This window comes from Haliotis rubra, unplaced genomic scaffold (assembly GCF_003918875.1).
Source record: "Haliotis rubra isolate DU_JTF1 unplaced genomic scaffold, ASM391887v1 Scf693, whole genome shotgun sequence".
In the NCBI taxonomy this organism is placed as follows: Eukaryota; Metazoa; Mollusca; class Gastropoda; order Lepetellida; family Haliotidae; genus Haliotis; species Haliotis rubra.
The window spans coordinates 374,417-397,896 of record NW_025767405.1 but is presented as its reverse complement, the minus strand read 5'-3'; the positions used below and the strand labels follow the sequence as shown (position 1 = coordinate 397,896).

General features: G+C 41.2%; 1 protein-coding gene across 1 annotated transcript; it reads left to right on the top strand.

The window, feature by feature from the left end:
* The first annotated feature begins 2,352 nt into the window (after positions 1–2,352).
* On the top strand, positions 2,353–23,238 carry LOC124258446 (solute carrier family 23 member 2-like). Its single transcript, XM_046692542.1, has 12 exons — positions 2,353–2,403; positions 3,519–3,691; positions 7,711–7,868; positions 10,766–10,845; positions 12,055–12,122; positions 12,530–12,711; positions 12,858–12,975; positions 14,778–14,934; positions 16,326–16,579; positions 20,054–20,327; positions 21,092–21,187; positions 21,656–23,238. The coding sequence occupies exons 2-12, from the start codon at positions 3,575–3,577 to the stop codon at positions 21,868–21,870; spliced, it is 1,719 nt and encodes a 572-aa protein (XP_046548498.1). The 5' UTR covers positions 2,353–2,403; positions 3,519–3,574; the 3' UTR covers positions 21,871–23,238.
* Positions 23,239–23,480: the final 242 nt, after the last annotated feature.

Genomic DNA, 23,480 nt, shown 5'->3' with positions numbered 1-23,480 from the left:
GATCGAGCCCACCTGTGACCGGGTGTAAAAGCCTTGGAGTTAACTTTGTGTGCGGACTCTTTCAGTGTTGTCACAACCCCTAGTGTACAGTACTGATCCCTGTGCACTTAAAAGAACCCACGAATCAGTTGGTATATGACCAGCTGGTGGTCACATGAATACGTGCAAACACCTAGTTGCGGGTAAAGCAACGTGCAGTGAACTTGGACAAAGTACTGTGACTATGTGTCCCAGTCCACCCAGCTGTGAATGGGTACCTCGTTAGGATGAGAAAGCCACAATAACTCTGTGCGCCTAGTGGCTGCAAGAGTTGTATACTCCCCAGGGAGTTCAGATTGATAATACGATGTGCCTTTGAGATTGACATCCAATGATCGAGGGGGAAAATACCAGCGCCTTGAGCATGCACTAGTTGCCTGGATATGTGTGCTATATAAATATCCTATAATTAAAAAAATAATAAAAAGATGAGGACAAACTTTATGGATGAAGTACTTCTTTTTTCGGATGATGCCACGTGCCGATGCATTTTATTCAATATCGAGAATACTAAACGCTGTCTCAGTTAGTGTTGATCTTCATTTTCCAAGTTGTAAGATAATTAGCATTATGTGTTAAGCTTTAAGACTATATGTATGGTCCGTACCAAGTCTATAACCTGTCAGTATCGATATACGCTCGTCTTCATTCCCAAGTTTTCTTGATAAGTTTTATGTAGTAATTGTTAAGACGACATGTCCGGAGAGAGAAATAAACATTACTCTATGATAATAAGCTCCATTGAACGTGCGACCATATCACGAACTCTGAGAGCATCGGTGGTATATATAACGGCCTTTATTGGGGGTATTTCACTCATGAAATGCACCGAATAAAGACTGGCCACTAATCGATGCTTCTCTTGGTTATTTGAAGGTAAGCCATGTTCAATTCATTCATGTATGTTCTTAAATTATGTTCATATTTTCTCTGTTTTCTATTGCGTGCCATACTGTTAGTTTATATTATCATTTAAACTATGCAGTATTGACTAGACAGAACAGTGAATATCTGTATCATAGTTGTGTCAGGCCATGTATCACAAATCTAACAATTTAGTGTACATCAAAATAGTTCACAGTATATTTTAGTTACGTTTAGACATTATATAAGTTCAGTAAATCAAGATTAAATATAATCGGGCTCGTGGAAGCAAAGTAAGTTTTGTGCACATGTGTATATATTATTGCGTGTTTGCAATGAAAGTGTTTGCCAGTGAATGTATGATTCTAAATGATTATTATTCGTTTTAATTCAAATGTTCCATGCTACCTTCCATCAACCAATGTTTAAACAATGTACATATTACGTGAGATAACCATACGGTACACGTAAAATAAAACGCGCACATAAACCTTGTTGCTCACATATTGCTACGTTCTCAGTATCGTTAAGCTCTAATAATATATGTTGGACACTTCCAATAACATGCCATTCGGAATATGATCTTTAGTAAATCACGATAGTCCAGATATTCAGATGTGGTCATATGATTCAACCAGCAGACTGAACATTTATATTATTTGTGTATTCTGATTATTCTGTTTAAGTTGTATTCTGTTGGGATGTAGTAAGGTAACACCTATCATTTACGACGTCCATAAACATAGAAGCTTATTTTAGCAATTGATAGCACGTGTACTACGTGTCTTACTGAAGAGCTACCTGATCATTCTCTACGCGTATTTCCCGGCTGCGCTACATCACGTGTTTTATGTTTTCCAATATAATATGAAGTGTCCTCACTTCCGTGTAATCTTAGCAATTGTTTATTGTAAGGTATATTGTCAGTAAGGTTTATGTAATTATTAATTCACATGATTTTCATATGTATTACTTGTCCAAGTTTGAAATATTGCTAATGTTTAATTATATAATATGACTCATGAAATTTACCGAATAAAGACTGGCCACTAATGGATGCTTCTCTTGGTTATTTGAAGGTGTTGCGGTCCCAAGCTAATTCCCCGACAACAAATTCTAGGTATTATAACTATCCTAGACCACTTATAAACCCTAAAAAGGTTACTATAAGGTCAAAGTTTTTATAAGGGTAATATACGTTTATTATATATGTAATCATCCAACCTTAGAAATCACAATGAATATCTTCATATTATCTATATCAATAACACATGAAGATTTCATCCAAATGAAACTTAAATAAGATTATATGCAATGTTGTATTAAAGGCGTATCAGTTACGTAGTAATAACGTATCAAGAGCAGCTGATGGCTTTACACGCTCAAGGGACATGCAGGGACATGCAGGGACATGCACATTTTCCACCTGTAGGTACAGCACAGCGGAGTGTCATGTATCACATTCGGATACAAGGCTCGTTATGATAAAGAAGAAAGTGGGTAAGTTTATATATGTACACTGTATTTCATAAAGGCTGATATTATTGGTAAATGTTTAAACTTATACAATAATACTATAAAAGTTCATCAGAAAGCATACATGTCGGAAACCGCCTGCGATGTTCAGTCACCTGACCTTTGTTTACAAACAAACAATCCTGTTTCCATTTATCTATATTCGCAAAAATGCAGATGAAAGTGAAATATTTGTAAAAATAACATAAGAAAATGAATAGAAAAAACCCCGTATGTAACTGCTTCGAATGTGTCGGTAAGGCAAAATAATCTGCCGAGGCACTGATGTAAGAAAACACTGAACACCGAACTAACGACTGTAATGAAGAAGGGTGTTATAGACGAATAGCCATGTACTGACTGACTGAGTTTAGTTTTACGCCGCTTTTAGCAATATTCCAACAATATCACGGCCGGGGACACCAGAAATGGGCTTAACACATTGTGCCCATGTGGGGAATCGAACCCGGGTCTTCGGCGTGGCGAGCCAACGCTTTAACCACTAGGCTACCCCACCGTCCCTAAGCCATGTAACAACCATGTACAACAAGCGAGTGTGTTTGGCTTGATGTCATTATAATTATATCGCAGCAATATCAAGACGGGGACACCAGCCACGAGATTCACATATTGTACCTGTTTTGGGATCAACATCGGGATTAGTACACGACTTCGACGCTTTAACGAACCTCTAGGCTGCTCATCCGGGCTCAGTCCCACTTACTCAACCTACTGGGGGGATAACAATGCCTTATATCTGAGCATCGCGAATACTGTACTCAAAGTGAATATGAATATTTGATCAAAATCACACTAAATGATTATGTGTAACGACCTGGTTTCTGTGAGATGGTCACATACATTAATACGACACACATGCTTTCATGCCGAATGCATTATTGAAGCTTGTATCTGTACAACAATAAGAGCAAAGGTGACATTGAAGGCTATCGCAGAAAATCACGGAAAAGAAAAATAATGAATATGTTTTCAGATATTCTGTGAATTATAACCAGCTGACTGTTTTCTCTGCCACCATATGTCACTGGTGACATGTGGATGATGTAGAATCAATAACATCCTGTCACTCGCTGTTACAGCTGCTGCATGTAGCAGGTAACGTACTGTTACACGTGGTACATCAACATACTCGAGGATGGAGGAATGTACGCACCCACAAGAGGTGGATGGTGAAGTGCGGGTTGACAGGCAGCTTCTCTACCCCGTGGATACATCACCGCCCCTCCCTAGTTTGCTCATAAATGGTCTACAGGTGAGTCAGTTTCCAATTTGTGTAACCTGACATGCGGGAGATACCTATGTTTTTGACTGACACCTGGGTGACTAATCATGACACCTGGTGACTGACACATGGGTGACTGACACCCGGGTGACCGACATATGAGTGACACATGGGTGACTGATAAGAACCAGGTTACTGATAATCCAACAAGTGAATATTCTCAGCATGATGAGACAGACATGTGTTTTGAACGTAACAGATGCCATAGAGCAGTCAGGTGCCTCAATTCCAGGAACATCAACTGAGACTGACGAAGTGGTAGTATCAAAACATGATGATGATAATGGCAATGACGATGATGAATCGAGTGATTCTGTGTCAGATAGTGAAGATTCTAGATCAGAGTCTGCTGATGAAGCTATCGAGTCAGAAACTGCGACATTATCTCAAGAAAATGCTGAAGAAAATACTACAGAGTTGGATGAAAACAGTGCTACTGTGTCAAGAGAAGTACAGAATCGCACTTCCGATAACGAACCACGTCGTTCTGGACGACAGAGACGCAAACCAGCATGGCATACAAGTGTCGACTTCGTGATGGCACATGCAGTGCGTCCGCCAGAGTGGCTCGAAAAGGCAGCGAGTGGCAACGAGTGGAACTTTTGAACATCTCTCTCCTAAAGTGTCTGATGTACTGCTGTCAGTCATTCAAGGTCCTGGTTAATGGCGGGGACGCCAATTTCTTTGTAGGGGTAGTGTGTAGCAGTGATGAAATTTCAGGGTTTGATCCCCTAACATTTCATGTGGTTGATTTAAACTTAAAATGTTATATGTGCTTTGGGGTCGCCTTCGCCTGTTGGCGTGAGAAAACGTGGGGAATGTGTAAAGAGTTCACAAACATTTCAATGAATAATAAACATACAAATACAAATATAAGCAAAACAGCCGTATACCGTGAGTTTCCGGAATGTGCCTCGAAACTAATCAAGAGTCCATTACACAGCAACACCTGTGACCTGTATATTCTGGAGAGATGCAGCAGTAACAAAATTGGTCATCAGTAAACACTGCTCTCTTTAATGAAGCATCAACCCGTGATGACAGATCATTGAATGTATTAACACAACATGCATCTGTTGTGACAGTCGCTCCATATGAAAGTGTGTCAGCTGTATTTTCGTTCACATCACTGATCACAAATTTAATGACACTTCCGTTTATCTATAGTTGCACCTGAGGCAAGTAACCTTGCAATGGCAACGTTGCACATGGTAATACGTTATTGCCTGTTTAAGCACAAACACTTCACCATGATAAAATTTGCATAACGGAGGCTTTCTGAAACGGACGTTAATCACTTAACGTGGAAGTCGAGTCCCCAAACGAATAATCTGCGACAAGTCTTAAATCAGGTTTTCGTTTTTTTAACTTCAGACAGGGGATTGTTGGTGTTGCAAAGGTGGTAGGATATTTCTCTAAAGTACACGTGGAGGAGCAGACCATCGGGGGGCAGGTTCAGAATGCAAATGTGTACTTAGGAAAATCTGGAGGTCAGCACTGAACGCTCGGAATAAAATAACGTCTTTTTGATAGCATGACTTCCGTGGATTTCAGTCATGTCCTACAATGAAGCACATGCAAACACATGCCATACAGCTGGAATACTGCTGAGAGTGGCGTTAAACACCAACCAACCAATCTAGATTACAATATTGCAGCTAACACTGTTGCTCAAGCATCAAGTACTGCACTGCGTTTTGTAATTGTCAGGTATAAAGGGATAGGATGTGTTGACTACAATGTGTTCACAAAACTGTCTGGTTTAACCTGTAATAACATACGGGGCAACAGCATGGGTACAAAGAGAGCTTTCGTCCATCGACGCATTTTAGAATGGACCAGGGCCTCCTTTCACAAAGCACTAAGGTGATCGTAAGTCACTAAGGTAACCTTAGTGCAATGTTAAAGAATAGGAGTTAAGGTTAACCTTAGTAAAGGTTGCTTCGTGAAAGGAGCCCCAGGCCGTTTACGTTTGGAAGTTGGAAGATATGTACCCACTGATGCAGTATTTAGAGACTTGGGATGGCTCCCTATCGACATAAGTCAGAGTTTACCCGAGTAACGACAATGGTGCAGGTGCATGAACATCAGTGGTATCCGGTCTATGTGTCAGTCAGACTACCCGGATGTTACCGCAGTGCCTTAGCCAACTTCCGGTGTGGTGTAGCACCAATAATACTGGGAAAGGGCCGATAGGAAAATCTTCCTCAGTAATAACGTGTGTACCCCAGTGTATGAACTCAAGCATTGAAGACGAGATTGATGAGTAGACAGTGTCCTGGGTATGGCGACTTCAGATGAGTTGCGCCAAGAAGCCAGTGTCATCTGTCCATATACATGTGCCTGGTCAGATCTTGACAAGCCATTCGGAGATGTTAGCAATAATCACCTTGTGTTTAAATGTGCAACAAACTATTTAAATATTCCGGGAATTCTACCTTGTAGGTTATGTGATGTGCATACCCTTTAAATCGTATGCCCGAGTCTGCCTGTCTACACAGGTAAACATGCTCAATGGAATTTAAACTGTCGGTTCCTTACAGGTAGATGAAAGTGAACGTAGGTGAACATTCACACAATGAAAAATATATTAAATCAGTAAATGAATTTAAACAAAAAGACTATCAAAGGATGTCCATAGAAAGATTGATAATAACACATATCTACAACAGTTCCCATATGATACCAGCGTTGTAAATGAATATTGAATGCCGTTGACAAAGCGGTCTACTGTAGCATACGCCATGTGTTGTTGTTTTTGTATGCAATCTTGGTTCATTAATTGAATAGCTTACTTTGTACATACGAATTTGATATCAGTTTTACTCATTAGATATGTCTTTCATTATTATGGGATAAATAACCCGTTGTTGTTACCGTTGCTGTTTACGATAAAACCAGGGAGCGGGGATATGTGAGCTGCGCTCCCTTCTTTTTATGTCTATATTTATAACACAGACATGAAGTATTCTAGTGTTTTTCTACTTTTTGTTTATAGTAAAAAAACAATACTCCCTAAATATCCTTACCTTTGGCATGCAGATAATACAACTTACTGAAGTATGTGGGACAATGTTTTGGCTTAGCGGCACGGCATTTCAATGGCTTTCTCCTCTTGCTGGTAAATATGAGCGATTGAGGGAAGTGGTAGTGGATGTATTGTCTCACGCTGTTCTTCGTGAGGGGATATCAATACCCCGAATTTCTTGTCTCGACCAATCAACAACACCAAGGCAACAACGAAGGACGGACACAGCATAACTATTTATAGATTTTGCTAATTCATTTATGCTTTTATCCTGCCCGAAGTTTGTCCTTATTTGGGGAATTTTGAGCCTCTTAGCTACATCCCTCTGGCCTGACTTCCACGAGATGGCAAGGAACCCCTCCCATACGTGAATGTATTATTTCTGTTGTTTCTTATAATGTTGTTGTTGTAATCATTTTTGTTGTTGTTGCTGTTGCTGCTGCTGCTGCTGTTGTTATTTTAAATATAGATGTGGCACCTATTCAGGAAATAATTAAATAGTTAGATGAGGCATGGCAAGTCACTCTGAATTACGTTTGTTATGACATTTCAGTGTTTGTAATATTTACAGACCAGGTCACCTGTAAATTTTATAGACATCTGATAAATTTAATGTTTGTAAATATCTACTCCAGTGGAAATACGGGTCAATGTGAGTTGTAAAAAACCCATCTCAGAGATGAGACAGGCTTGACTCCGTCACCAAGCGGCATTGGCAGACAAAATCATAACATATCCTGTTTCCCCTACAAGCACCATTACTAAATCAGATAGGTAGGCCAGAGTGATAGCACGTTAGTAAGTTTTCGCTCGACATGCGGGAGGGTCCTAGTACGATTCTACATTGCTGGAAGTAAAAATGTTAAAACTATGCTCAATCTCATTGTCGGTAGCGAGCGGGCAAACTGATATTTCACTTTTTTATAGCGTGTTAATCATGTAATAATGTATTATTTTTCAGCAAGCGTTTCAAGTAATAACGGGATCTCTGCCAGCGGCGGTATTGATTGCCAGCCTTACAGGAGCAGGAGAAGAGTATGGGATGAGGGCCGAACTTCTCAGCTTGTGCCTCTTTACCAGTGGAGTGGCCACATTACTGCAGATCTGTGTTGGATGTAGGTATGTAGTCTGTTGAAGATCTGTGTCTGGTGTAAGTATGTGGTCTGTTGAAGATCTGTGTCTGGTGTAGGTATGTGGTCTGTTGAAGATCTGCGTCTGGTGCAGGTATGTGGTCTGTTGAAGTTCTGCGTCTGGTGAAGGTATGTGGTCTGTTGAAGATCTGCGTCTGGTGTAGGTATGTGGTCTGTTGAAGATCCGCGTCTGGTGTAGGTGTGTGGTCTGTTGAAGATCTGCGTCTGGTGTAGGTATGTGGTCTGTTGAAGATCTGCGTCTGGTGTAGGTATGTGGTCTGTTGAAGATCTGCGTCTGGTGTAGGTATGTGGTCTGTTGAAGATCTGCGTCTGGTGTAGGTATGTGGTCTGTTGAAGAAACCCGGTCCGGGTCCGGGTTAGAATGAACCTTCAGTAACCCATGCTTGTCGTAAGAGGCGACTAACGGGATCGGGTGGTCAGGCTCGCTGGCTTCGTTGACACATGTCATCGGTTCCCAATTGCGCAGATTGATGCTCATGCTTTTGATCACTGGATTGTCTGGTCCAGACTCGAATATTTACAGACCTCCGCCATATAGCTGGAATATTGCTGTATGCGACGTAAAACCCACTCACTCACTCTGTTGAAGATCTGTGTCTGGCGTTTTTATGTAGTCTGTTGAAGATCTGTATCTGGTGTAGGAATGTAGTCTGTTGAAGATCTGTGTCTGGTGTAGCTATGTACTTTGTTGAAGATCTGTGTCTGGTGTAGGTGTGTAGTCTGTTGAAGATCTGTGTCTGGCATTTTTATGTAGTCTGTTGAAGATCTGTGTCTGGTGTAGGAATGTAGGCTGTTGAAGAACTGTGTCTGGTGTAGGAATGTAGGCTGTTGAAGAACTGTGTCTGGTGTAGGTATGTAGTCTGTTGAAGATCTGTGTCTGGTGTAGGTATGTAGTCTGTTGAAGATCTGTGTCTGGTGTAGGTATGTAGTCTGTTGAAGATCTGTGTCTGGTGTAGGAATGTAGTCTGTTGAAGATCTGTGTCTGGTGTAGGAATGTAGGAAGAACTGTTGAAGTGTCTGTGTCATGGTGTAGGTAATTTGAATGTCTACTGTAGATAGCCTAAGATCTGTGTCTGGTGTAGGTATATAGTCTGTTTAACTGTGTCATGGTGTAGGTAATTGCCCTACTGTCCGAGTCCAGTGTAGGTATATTGTCTGTCGGAAATAAATTGCCCGACGTCAAATTTTTTTTCTATCACACTGTACCGGTGTCCAGTTGACTTTCCAATGTTAATTATGTTGTTTATTTAAAAAATCAGCAAGAAAACGGTCGGTATACTGGAAAAATATCAGGACAAATGACTTTACATGTGCCACTATACCGGAGTACACTATCAATTTTAAAGCTATTTCCACCCCTGGAATCGTGTATGTACTGGATGCTGCAGGGCTATGAATTAATAGAATTCAGGTGTGGAATGTATATACTCAAAGGCAAAACTTATTGTTACACACACAAATCCAACAGAATCGGTGCTAAACTTATACTGCCGCGAATGTTTCAAGGTACGGCAACAGTCCGTAAGAGCAGTGCATCTTGCATATTTGTGACTTATCCGTGAAGAGTACACTTCTAAAAGACAGTGCTCGCCATCACAAGTATTGTCTGCTTAACTGGAGACGTCGACGTCGATTTCCAGCGTCAGAATAGGCCGTCGGGCTTGGTGGGTATCCTCCCATTTGTCAGACGTGCCATTTGTCAGATAGGTTAAAACAACAAACTATCTTGTTCAGTGCACAGCTAATCCCCTGCATGTTACCTCTCAATGAAATAGGAATGGCCCATAAAACAAATAACAGAAATGTAAGAAATCAGGGAAGACTTTTTAATATATATAATATATATAATGATAACAATAAAAATAATGATCACATCCAGTACAAGTAAGCAAATCAGTATGAAATCAGTCAGAACTGATTATATTAGAGCAGTGTTCAATATTGTCAGCCCAGTTTCAATAGGTGTCCAACAGCATCCAGGAATTGAACAGATGTCTTCTGGCCACTTGTCAGCTTCTCTTTCAACCGGAGCAGTCTCCCCTCAGACTCTATGTACACCTTCTTCCTGGGTGGGGGAGCGGCACCAAAGTCAATCTGCGTTAGCTTAGCGCCTGCCGATGTCTCTATGCCTTGGATCAGGTCCACAAATCGGTACAGGTTTGGGTGCTGATGTGGGAGACTTCTGTTCACACGACCATGAAATCCTTCCAAATTGTTGTTTGTCCTCGGTCCAATTGTGTGGTGATGATTCAATAGGGGTAGAGGAAAACGGGCGTCGTCGCCAACCCAAGCACAGTTGCCAAGCGTGGCACGGTTTGTGAGGGTTGCTGGTGAGGTGCGTGGTTCTCTCTTGATATGAGGGCGTTACTGGAGGACGACTACTACGGGGACGGTCTATAACTTGAATGGTTTGCGGTAAGCGTCGCGATTAATAATATTTCCATGGCCGTTGAATCGACAATCATCGTCACACTGATACCAGACTGAAGCATACCTGTAGCTGTCCACACACACACACACATCCGATCCGTGTTCCAGAACGATGAACAGAAGGTGTTTTTTTTTCCTGCTGATGCACTTCTTAAGAGTTCATTCGTGCAACAACTGCTTCATTGCATGTCTTCGATGATTTTTATGCACTATCAACTTGGTTCAAATAAAAAAAATCATTCATTAGTTTTCCACTGAAATAGTTCCATGATACAATAACTTTTGCCTCTGAGTATAGTTAAAGTCACTGTCATTATTGCAGTGGAGCCAACTGGAAAACGTTTGACTGCAGGTATGTATTTTCAAATCATATTTTATTTATGTCTCAATCAACACTATTGAAGTGCACTTTGTTTACTCTACCCTTCGTTGTAGATTACCGGTAATAGAAGGGCCTGCAGGGACCATCTTGGTGGGCATTGTTGTCATTGTAAGTGACCCGAAACTCACTGATGGTACGTACTGCAAGTGTTTCCCACCTGTCTGTGTCCGCACTGTGTGTTGTGTCCCCTTTGTCCGTTGCCCTTGTGCCTGACCAGTGTGTTACATTACCCTTGTGTTGCTACAAACCCCCCCCCCCACACACACACACACACACACACGCACAAACACACACGCGCGCGCGCACACACACACCACCACCACCGTGGGTTACCGCACTGTGTTCTACCGTTGTCCGTTACTAGTGCGACAAGAGCGTGTCACCGGAGGCCATCGGAGAAGGTTGGAGAAATCTTCTATGATGTACAGAACGTCGACACGTAAAGTGTTAAGTGGACTCTCTGATTGTCCAGGGCGTTTCTGGGGGTGTCCTAATAAATATCATGGGAACGTCAACCTAAAGCTGTTAAGGGGTGGTTCTGAAATGAGAGGATCACTGCATATAGGACCGAACGTCCGAGACTAACACACATGCGTAGATAGTTGTGGCGTTTACGCCCGTGTCCCGATGGAGCACGGCCGTGACGTGATCGGGAGACGTGTACTGTACCCTCTACGTTAGCCCAAATGGGAAAAGCGCTGCAAAAAAGTTGGCAAGACCCATATTTTCATTCCCATTGTCGTGTCAATATTTGACCAACTGTTAACGTTTTGTGACCAGTTACTGATCAAGTCATCCCAAACGTTCATTTCTGTGACAACACATCCCTGGTCACTTTCATGGATGTTTGCACCCTCACACTACACCTGTCCTTTTTTCCTTACCACCCTTTACCATCGCACGATCCTTCTTGGTATTTCTGTCATCATCTGCTGCTTTCGAATATCCGCTATTTATTTGGAAAGTATATTTTACAATATTTATTATGTTGCATCTAAAATGATATCAGAAGTGTTATTAAAATTGCTAATTGGCAAACTCGTAAGGATGGGAAAGCCGCAATAACTCGGTGCGCCTTGTGGCAGCAAGAGTTGTATTATCCCCAGGCAGTTGAGATTCATCATAAGATGTGCCGTTGAGATTGACATCCAGTGATCGAGGGAAAAAGATACCAGCACCTTGAGCATGCATTAGTGCGTGGATATGTGCGCTATATAAATATCCAATGATGATGATGATGATGATGATGAACTATTTTTTTCTGATTTGTTTTGCATAAAACATGATTGTTAACGCGACGGGTGAGGTATAGATTTCACAACATGTGTTTTGTTATACTCAGCCTCCTTGAGAGAAAGTAGACCAGGCAATGACACGACAATCGTTCCCTGGAAGATGAGGATGACGGAGGTGAGATCGTTGTTTCTTGCCATGGGCCAAACCAGATGGCTTGTTTCCTTTCAAAACCAATAAATACTCTTGACCTCGCCAAGCCTAAAACCGTTGTTGAGAAAAGATGTATGTAAAATAACATGGGTCCGATTATGTGTTGGAAATGTATGCATACATCGGATAGACCGTTGGTGAAATAAAACTATAGTCGAGGTAAAATACTAATTCGATGACCGTGGGCATGTGGACAATTGAAGTCATGACATGATCAGCCTTTCATCACCTGCGCTAGTGGATTTAGTTGGAAAATATTTGGTTACGATACTAAACATGACATTGTCAAGGTATTGTCACAAGACATGATAATGTTTGATACATGTTTGATTGTTTGATGATGCTCATATGTTACATGCTGCTGTATCCAGATCCAGGGCAACCTGATGCTGGCGTCAGGAGTTCAGTTTCTTCTGGGAGTCTCGGGAACACTGGGGTTCCTCATCCGGTTCATCGGTCCTCTGACTCTGGCCCCCTGCGTGACTGTTCTGGGCGTGACTCTCTGTCGGTACATGATACCACTGTGTGAACAACACTGGGGAATAGCCAGCTTGTAAGTGGTGTTACATAAAGCTTGTGAAAAGTCAGTAATTGACACACTGTCAGTACATAAGTTAAAGTTCTGTAAAAACATCGGTTGTAACAATGTGAAAGAAAAGCATGTAGTCCGGTAACTTTATGTTGTGATATTTCTTGTAGGACAACATTCCTATCCATCCTGTTCGCGGTGTTCCTCGTGAATGTGAAAATTCCGTTCCTGACACTCAACCATCGGAAGTGTTCTGTGACACGATACCCTCTATTTCAGTTGAATGCGGTGAGTATAGGCTCCATTGTTTCACTAGGGACCGGCCATTTATTACGGCAAGGATTGACGTGGATGCCAGAGATTATTTTATGTACCAATGTACTGAAGATAATGACCATGTCAAAGGCTTATCATATTTCGGGATGACGCTACTCATATCCTTGCATACTTTCACCCGACCATCTCTGAAAGGACAAAATACAAAAGAACCTAAATGTTTAATAACAATGTTACTTTCTAAATGTCCATTACTAGATATGTGTATGATTGTTAAAGGGCGTCCCCATTGGTCCGTCACGTTTTTGTTGGTACATACCATGATACATACTATGATACATGCTATGATACATACTATGATACATTACATGATACATTTCATGATACATGCTATGATACATGTTATGATACAAACCATGATACATACTATGATACATTACATGATACAGACCATGATACATGCTATGAAACATTACATGATACAAGCTATCATACATAACATGATTCATACCATGATACAGGCTATGATACATGAATTGATACATACCATGATACATACCATGATAAATACCATGATACATACCATGATACATATAATACATGATACATACCATGATACATATAATACATGTTATCATACATTACATGATACATTCCATGATACATGATATGATACATTACATGATACATACCATGATGCATTCTATGATACATGTTATCATACATTACATGATACATACCATGATACAGGCTATGATACATGAATTGATACATACCATGATACATGCTATGATACATTACATGATACATACCATGATGCATGCTATGATACATTACATGATACATACCATGATACTTGCTATGATACATTACATGATACATATCATGATGCATGCTATGATACATTACATGATACATACCATGATACTTGCTATGATACAGACCATGATACATACCATGATACATGTTATCATACATTACATGATACATTCCATGATACATTCCATGATACATTATATGATACATTATATGATACATACCATGATACATTACATGATTCATACCATGATACATACCATGATACAAGCTATCATACATTGCATGATACATACCATGATACATGCTATGATACATTCCATGATACATACCATGATACATGCTATGATACATTACATGATACATACCATGATACATAACATGATACATTCTATGATACATACCATGATGATACATACATTACATGATACATTACATGATACATACCATGATATATACCATGATACATTCTATGATATATTATATGATACATTCTATGATACATTATATGATACATGCTATGATACATTCCATTATACATACCATGATACACACCATTCAACACACACACACACGCACGCACGCACGCACACGCGCGCGCACACACACACACACACACACACGCACACACACACCCTTGGCTCCGCCAATGCTCAACATTAACTTCAATGCGGTCTTTAGTCATTTTCAAAACACACACACCACCACCACCACACACTCCACACTCCACACTCCACACACCACACACACCATCGCACACGCAGTCTCCTTTTGGACGAGATGTGGACTTATGGAAATAGTTTAGTGGCTTTTGTTTGCAAAAGTGCTCAGGGACCCCTCTCAGTGTCAGCCATGATGTAACTGAAATACTGTGTAGAGAAGCGTCAAACCCACCTCGCTCGGGTTTTGCATACAATTAACATTTAGTTCAAGGAGGCTATCTGAACTACACGCGGTGCTGTGTGTCAAATAACAGTTATATTCACGTGTACTTTTAGATAATCCTGGCGGTTGCTGTGTCGTGGTTGACGTGTCACGTGCTGACCATGACAAACACGTTGCCTAGTAACTCTACCATTTATGGTCACATGGCCAGGACTGACGTCAGGATGAGGGTCCTGTATGATGCACCATGGATCTTCTTACCTTCACCGTGTAAGTGTGGGGGAGGTTTTCTTGGAAGATTGTCATTGGTGTGGTATCGTTACAAATGTTACCTATATGATCAACTATTTAAAGATCAATATTCCATTAACATATACCATTAATACGTTGGGGAAGTTCCATTTTGGGGTGATATTATTGGGAACCAAGTTGTTTGATCGTATATGGGTTAGGAAACTTATTTTTCCATTCACAACCTGTCATTAATTTCGTGCAAACAAGCCAATTTCGTGCAAGCGTTATTTTTCATTACGTACATAGTTGGGGTACAATTCGAAATTTACAGTGAAACGTGACTGTTTTGCTGTTCATTTCAGTGATAGAAAACAGACTGAAACTTGCTCCGATATTGTTTTAAGCCCAGTCGGACGTTTTTGACATGCGCCGCTTGCGTCGTTAGCGGCCACGTGGAAATCGGCATAACTAAAGTTAGAACAAGACAAGGTATTGTGGCACGAGCTCTTAATGTTTCACAGTCAGCCATTAGCGCATTGCAATCACGTTATCAACAAACAAAATGACAGACGTCGATCTAGTCAACCAAGGGTGACAACTGGTACACAAGAGTATCTCAAATTGGAGATGAGCTTCACAGTGCCACATGTGTTAGAGTGCGTGGACAGGAAATTAGTAATCGGTTATGAAGATGCAACCTGAATGCCCGACTTCCACGAGTTATCCTGAGTAAGTCCATCGAACATGTCTGGTATAACAATGGATGTCAAGAGCGGCAGTGTTGGTCCAGTCGTCGTTGGGCAAACGATGTATGTACATCGAATAGGGCTGGGATAACGGCGTGAACGTCACCGTCAACAACCACCGACCACTTCCAACGAACTTAACGATGCTATGCCGGAAGAATTGGATGGAATAAACCAACTTAACACTGGACTGTCTCGTCGAGTCCGGGATTGTTTTGAGAATAGAAGCGGATTCACGCGATATTAATGAGTTTGGCTTTTCATGGTAAATGACGTGATGGACAACAGGGCGCTTTGGTTAATCAGCTGACAGCATCTTTGGTCACCTGAAGTTTAACAACAAATACAAATCTCAGTCAGATGTCCCTGTTGCACTATTTATCTCATTAAAGATATATAATATCAACAGTTGTGATACGCTTTTAGTGAATATTCCGGGGCGGTGGGGTAGCGTAGTGGTTAAAGCGTTCGTTCGTCACGCCGAAGACCCGGGTTCGATTCCCCACATGGGTACAATATGTGAAGCCTATTTCTGGTGAGCCCCGCCGTGATATTGCTAGAATATTGCTAAAAGCGGCGTGAAACTAAACTCACTCACTCACTGAATATCCCCTTCTTTTTATAAATATATTTATGATACAGAATGAAGCTTGTAGTAATTATTCCTCTCGTGTCTTGCAGTTCCGTATGGACTACCGACCATCAGTTCTACAGGGTCGACAGCCATGATAACCGTGATCCTGGTGGCGATAATCGAGATGCCCGGCAACTACTCTGCAATATCACGTGTAGTGCAGCTGCCTCACCTCCCGGCCCACGCCATCAACAGGGGGGTAGCGGTGAATGGGGTCACCGGCGTCATCAGCGGCATGCTGGGAGGGGTCATGTCCAGCATGACGTATGTACAGAGTCTGGGTGTGGTCGCGGTCACCAAGGTGAGCTCAATCAACAGACAATCTCACTACTACAATTGAGCATGATCAGTGCCTACAGACTATATATACTTCCCATCAAAAGTTTAGACTCACTAGTGTAAATGTAGCCACTTACTTCAGGCAACTGTTCTAAACTAAATTTTGCAAAATATCCCATACTGTTTAAAGGTACTTTTTACACATGAACTGATGCATTGTAAAACAAATTTGTAACGTTGAAAAGAATATTGTCATGAGTTCAATAAATGATGAAACTCAGTGAAAATTGGCAAATTCTTAACAAAACTTTACACCAAAACGAAGCTGTTCACATGCACGATATTTGCACATGCTTCTCAGCAATTTGATGCATCATCCTCGTGTAATTCATCTCTATAAGCTTTGCAGTTGGTTTTCCCTAAGTTAGTGGAGAATTTCATCTTCGATGTAACCCGGGATGTTCGATATATACATAACATATATAGTATGAAATTATTGAGAATTTTAGGAATATGTTTAATTGGATTTCTAGTATAAACAACCTTGACCAGCTATCAAGTGCTTCGTTTCATTCAAGAGAGACAACTCCGTTAATACTTTTTCATTAGTTTGTGAAGAGCTATCCCCTTTGTTTACTTGCTAGCAGACGACATTTTCAGTGATCCTCAGTATGAATGATTTAGAGAAGAGGAAGTTGATTTTAAAGTATTACAACAAGGACATCAGATCAGCTAAAGTGATTTCAAGTAGAACAGGCATCCCTTTGTCCACTGTTTATCCCGTTTTGAAAAATATTGAAAATGGATATGGCATTGAGCACAAGGGATGCGCAGGTAGGCCCAGAAAATTGACTGTCGGTGACAGGAGGCGGCTTGGTATTCTTGTTTCTAAAAACAAACGAAGGAGTTTAGAAAACTTAAGGCTGGATATGATTGATAGAGGACCTGTGGCTGTCTGTAAGGAGACAATTAGAACTGAGCTGCATGCAATGGGTTGGCAGAAAAGTCGAGGAATTCCATCACCGATCATGAAACCTGAACAAAAGGACCGATGGTTGAACTGGTGCTTACAGCATAGAAATTTTAACTGGGACAATGTGATTTTCTCAGATGAAAGTTCTGTGTGGCTGTTTCCTAATACACTGAAATTCTGGACCAAACAAACTGAAAAACCTTTGTATCAGCGCCCAAAGTACAGTCCCAAATTTAACGTGTGGGATGGAATACCTGTGTTAGGGACAACGCCCCTCTGTGTATTTGAAGGGAATATGAACAGTGAGCGGTACATGTATATTCTCGAGGGACATTTACTTCCATCTGCTCATGTGTTCTATGGAAATTTTTGGATTTTCCAGCAGGACAACGACCCAAAACATCGTTCAAAGCATTCACAGGCCTGGTTTCGGACCCAAAATATGACATTATTAGATTGGCCAAGCTATAGCCCTGACCTAAATCCAATAGGAAATGTTTGGGAACTTATGAAGGAAAGTGTCAATAAGAAAAATCTGACAAATATTGCTGAAATGAAAGAAGAGGTGGTCCGATATTGGACAGTATGGACCACAACTTTCTAACTTCTTTTATCAGTAGTATGCCCTGCCGCATTGAAGCCTGCATTGCTGCCCATGGTGACTTGACAAAATACTAACTGTTCACCTGTCTTTGAATCTGGAGTTATGTTCTGCTAATAGTCACATTTAATACGTGAGTAATGAGTGAAAAAAATATAAAAACTTACAATCTTAAATTCTCAATAATTTCTGGTTGTACTGTAGTGAGCGCTTTCAGTGAGTCGAAACTTTTGATGGGTAGTATATTATCCACGAATCCACGAGCTCTCTCAGTTGCCTCCATTTCTTTTTACGCACGCTTCTTCTCTTACTCTTCACCCGATGAGTCGAGTCTGGACCATATAATCCTGTGATCAACTGCGTGATCATTGCTCTATGACGACATGAGTCAACCACGATATTTGCACATGCTTTTCAGAAGTTTGATGCATGATCCTCGTGCAATTCATCTGCATAAGGTGTGCAGTTGGTTCCCCCAAGTTAGTGGAGAAATCAATATTTGATGTAACCATACATATACATAACATATAGTGAGTGTTTAAAGTGAGTCTAAACTTTTGATGGGAAGTATAGTCACCTTGAGTGAGTTTAGGTTTACGCCGCTTTTAGCACTGTTCCAGCAATATCATGACGGGGTCACCAGTTAGGGCTTCAGACATTGTACCCATGTGGGGAATCTTACCCATGTCTTCGGCGTATCACGCGAACACTTTAACCACTAGGTTAGCGATGCAGTGGACACGTGGTGGTGTGTGGTCCTGTGCATAGAGTTCAGGTCACAATTCAGTTGAAGTTAAGCAACGTTGAGCGCGGAGAGTCCGTGGATGGGTGTTTGGCAGCTTGACTCCTGAGAGTTTCTAGGACTTCAGCCTTTCCCCCACAACGAAGATCGTGACACGTGTGGTCTCACCATAGGGAAGTGAGTTTGTTCAAAATTGCCTCTGTTCACCCAGCAGAAAATGGATACCCGGTGAGATAAGTCATGTGACTATTTACCTTCTAGGGAATCACAGGCAATCACAATTATTCGGGATAATAATACTGACTGACTGACTGAGTTTAGTTTTACGCCGCTTTTAGCAATATTCCAGCAATGTCACGGCGGGGGACACCAGAAATTGGCTTCACACATTGTGCCCATGTGGGGATTCGAACCCGGGTCTTCGGCGTGACAAGCCAACGCTTTAACCACTAGGCTACACCACCGCCCCGGATAATAATGTGTTCGCGATTTGCGCATGTATTTTGTACATGGAAAAGGCGTATTATAAATTCACTTGTTTATAAATTTACGTAATAGGTTGCATGATTTGTGTACTAGAGGCCTAAACATGGTTTGAATGTGAACTTAAAGAGTGAGTTTGTGTACTAGAGGCCTGAACATGGTTTGAATGTGAACTTAAAGAGTGAGTTTGTGTACTAGAGGCCTAAACATGGTTTGAATGTGAACTTAAAGAGTGAGTTTGTGTACTAGAGGCCTAAACATGGTTTGAATGTGAACTTAAAGAGTGAGTTTGTGTACTAGAGGCCTAAACATGGTTTGAATGTGAACTTAAAGAGTGAGTTTGTGTACTAGAGGCCTAAACATGGTTTGAATGTGAACTTAAAGAGTGAGTTTGTGTACTAGAGGCCTTAACATGGTTTGAATGTGAACTTAAAGAAAGAGTGAGTTTGTATTCTGCTGTTAGCAATATTATCACGACATGGAACCTAGGAAAAGGTTTCACACGTTGTTCCCACGTGACGGGTAGCATATAGAACATTAACATGTTGTTCTTAAAACAGATTATATCCACAGCCTATCAACAGGTTGTGAGTCGGAGGGTGTTTGTGTCAGTCACTTGTGTGGGGTTCGATACCACATCAGGGAAGTTACAACTTCAACTGTTTACTTTTTATGAACTGACTTTTCTTATCAACAGGTCGCAAGTCGGAGAGTGTTTGTGACTGCGGCCTTGATTCTGATGGTAGGGGGCGTCGTAGGCAAGGTAGGGGCGGTGTTCACAATCATCCCAGACCCTGTAGTTGGCGGGGTCAACTTGGTGGCAATGAGCACAGTGACGGCTGTGGGCGTGTCTATGTTAAAGTCAGTCGACCTGTCTTCCCCCAGGAACCTCCTAATCCTGGGTATAGCTGTCTCTCTGGGTCTCCTCCTGCCAGATTGGATGGCCGCCAACAAAGACCTTATCAAAACAGGTGGGGAACTCTGGTTACGTTCTGGACTATCTGCCGAGTCCACGGCGTTAAGGCAGCTGTTGATGACAGGTATTTTAATGAATCACTGAAATCAGCGATGAAGCAGAGGTAGAGAAAATGTTATTAAACGTATCTAAAGTATATATCTTCAGGATATATTCCTATCAACAAAGACTACATTACTGAGTCAAAGCAGGTGATACTGTCAGGGCTATTTAGAGTGTGTGATACCGTTACAGAAGGTGCTAACGTTAGGTTGGGTGTTACCGTTACAGATTAAGTGAGTTTAGTTTTACGCCGCGTTTAGCAATATTCCAGCAATATCACGGCGGGGGACACCAGAAACGGGCTTCACACATTGTACCCATGTGGGATTCGAACTCGGGTCCTCGTCGTGACGAGCGAACGCTTTAACCACATGGCTACCCCATCGCCCCTGCCGTTACAGAAGGCGCTAACGTTAGGTTGGGTGTTACCATTACAGAACGTGCTAACGGTAGCATAGGTGTTAACGTTACAGGTGCTAACATCTGGATGCGTGTTAACGTTACAAAGGTGCTAAATATAACGTTGGACTGGGTGTTACCGCTACAGAAGGTGCCAGCGTTAGAATGGGTGTTACCTTGTTATCTAACGTAACATTGGATGTTAGCGTTACGCTGTATGTTTGGGTTTTTTGGTTAAGTTTTTTATTTACTGTTTGTTTTTAAGCAATTAATTGATACAAACTATATTCTGCTTAATTGTGCTGTTCTGCTTTTTAGGAAGCAAAGGGTTTGATCAAGTCCTGACCGTCCTATTGTCTAATCCTATGTTTGTGTCCAGTCTGTTTGGCTGTGTCCTAGACAACCTTGCTGCGGGTATGTTCTTTGTTGATCACGTAAGTGTGTACTCAGACATGCTTACACAACCTTTAATATGGCAAGTGTTTTTACACGTTGTATCTATTTCTTTTGTTTATATGATATTCTTTTGGCCTCATGGGAACCTAGGCTACTGAAAGGATATGGTCGTTGGTGATTGTTGTTTTAGGGTGCACTCAATATTTTAGCTACATAACGCGGTTTAAAGAATCGAGCCTGACACGCACCAAACAGTCCAGTGACAAAAAAACAACAAAAAAAAAAACCCAGTCCAGTGAAGACACAAATGACATACATTATTACTGTGTTCGACGGTTCACCAAAAGTCCATCCTTGATAATTATTCTCCCATAAAATTTGAAATACACTCTAAAGAATTTTAAATCTCAGGAATCCTGCATTACTAACACAGCACTGATTAAACAAGAAAAGGAGTGTATATCTGCATCAATATTATATTTACAGGGACACTGGAGGAACGTGGCATGACAAAACAGGATGACGCTGGACCGTATGATAATCACGTAACAAAACATGATCCGTACAGGCTGCCGTACGTCACCAGATTCATAGAAAGGCTCCATTGCTGTTCTTTCTTTCCTCTGTCGCCAACATTTGACAAGGAGCCCACATGTTGGCGGTGTGACCGACGTAGACTGAATATGAATCTTGTTGAGTGAGGATTTAGCCTTTTTATCAGTATTGCAGAAACATCACGAAGGGGACAACAAAGGGACAGCAATACTGAAGTGTACCAACATTTTGGCATACGACTTCAACCATGACCACCTTCAGTAATACACAACAGTAAAATATTGAGGCACTGAAGAATACGTATTGGAGAAGACTGATTTCCGTTTTCGCCAAACTGATAACATGAGGGAATTATGTGTCTGCAGGTAATGTGTGATGTGTCTGTGATATGCCTTGTGTTATGGGAGTGGGTCCGGCAATATGCCAGTAGTATTGCATCGGAGGGACACCAGAAATCGGCATCACAGTGTAACCGTGTGTGGAATCAAACCTGGGACTTCGTTACAACATACGAACGCTTTAACCACTTGGCTATTTAGGCCTTTAGTGTGACCTTAGAAAGTGCGTAGACTTAACTTTAAGACTTGATGACATGTCCTTTCTTCTTATGTGATGGATTTCCTTATATTGAAGGTAGATATACCACCCAACCCATGTCTGGGAGGTCAGCTATTACCCCCAGATTAATCACGGACGGATTTCCACAATACACAAGGTATCCTAGACAAGGAGATTATGGAAATAATACCGTGTGGCTTCTCCAAAACTCACAGGATTTGCGTGGACGTTTGGAAGCTCAGGAAAGACCCAATTTCAATTCAGTCAAAATATTTAATTCTTCAACTTTGTGAACCACAACAGCATGTCAAAGTTAGTGAAACGGAAAAAGTCCTTCATAGTTGGGAAATGTTGTCAGTATAAGCAGAGACCATATAATAATCTATTATATGGTCTCTGGTATAAGTGGATATTGTTACATATCAATCTTCAGAGGTTCAAGACAATTGTCATCATATCTAACCTGCACGGAGAGATGTTCATGATTGTATGGTCCAGCCTAATTTGCAAGACGCCATTTCATTGCTTGGCTGTTCCTGAGCATAAACAAACAAACAAAAGAAATGAAATATATAATTTGAATTGCATAAAAATTCGTGTTCTCCCGATGTGTCAAGTAGGTCATGTGCTGTTATACTCGGGAACAGCTGTCGATGTCGTAATCCTTTATTGACGTTGGAGTATTTATGTTTCTAGTCTCATTCAGATAAACCGCAGTATAGCATCACATACAATAGGGTAGATTAGCATGAACTTCATCAACATAAGTCATATTGTGTTATGAATACAGCGCATTTAACATACTTTTGGTGTCAGAATACACTAGGTTCAATTAGTGACAGACCATAAATTTGTCAGCTGACATAACTTCATTTGCAAACAGTTATATCCTCATATATATGTATGGTATGAGTAATACATAATGCTTGGTTGCTATGCTACCTAGTTTTCCCCAGTGAGTATATTATTGATTTCGTAATTTGAGTGATTCTAGTTTTTACGTCGCGTTTAGCAGTATTCCAGCAATATCACGGCAGGGAACGCCCGTAATGGGCTTTACACATTCTACCCATGTGGGGAATCCAACCCATGTCTTCATCGTGATGAGCGAACGCTTTAACCACTAGGTGACCCCACCGCTCCTAGCGGTATATATACTAGGCTGTGCATACAAAAATTTAAAATCTAAATTAATCAA

Bases quoted from the DNA above. Each gene is read 5' to 3' on its own strand.
- LOC124258446 (XM_046692542.1), top strand. From the start codon at position 3,575: ATGGAGGAATGTACGCACCCACAAGAGGTGGATGGTGAAGTGCGGGTT. The intron at 12,123-12,529 runs GTGAGATCGTTG...TGCTGTATCCAG, and splicing joins GGAAGATGAGGATGACGGAG to ATCCAGGGCAACCTGATGCT. The intron at 12,712-12,857 runs GTAAGTGGTGTT...TATTTCTTGTAG, and splicing joins CACTGGGGAATAGCCAGCTT to GACAACATTCCTATCCATCC.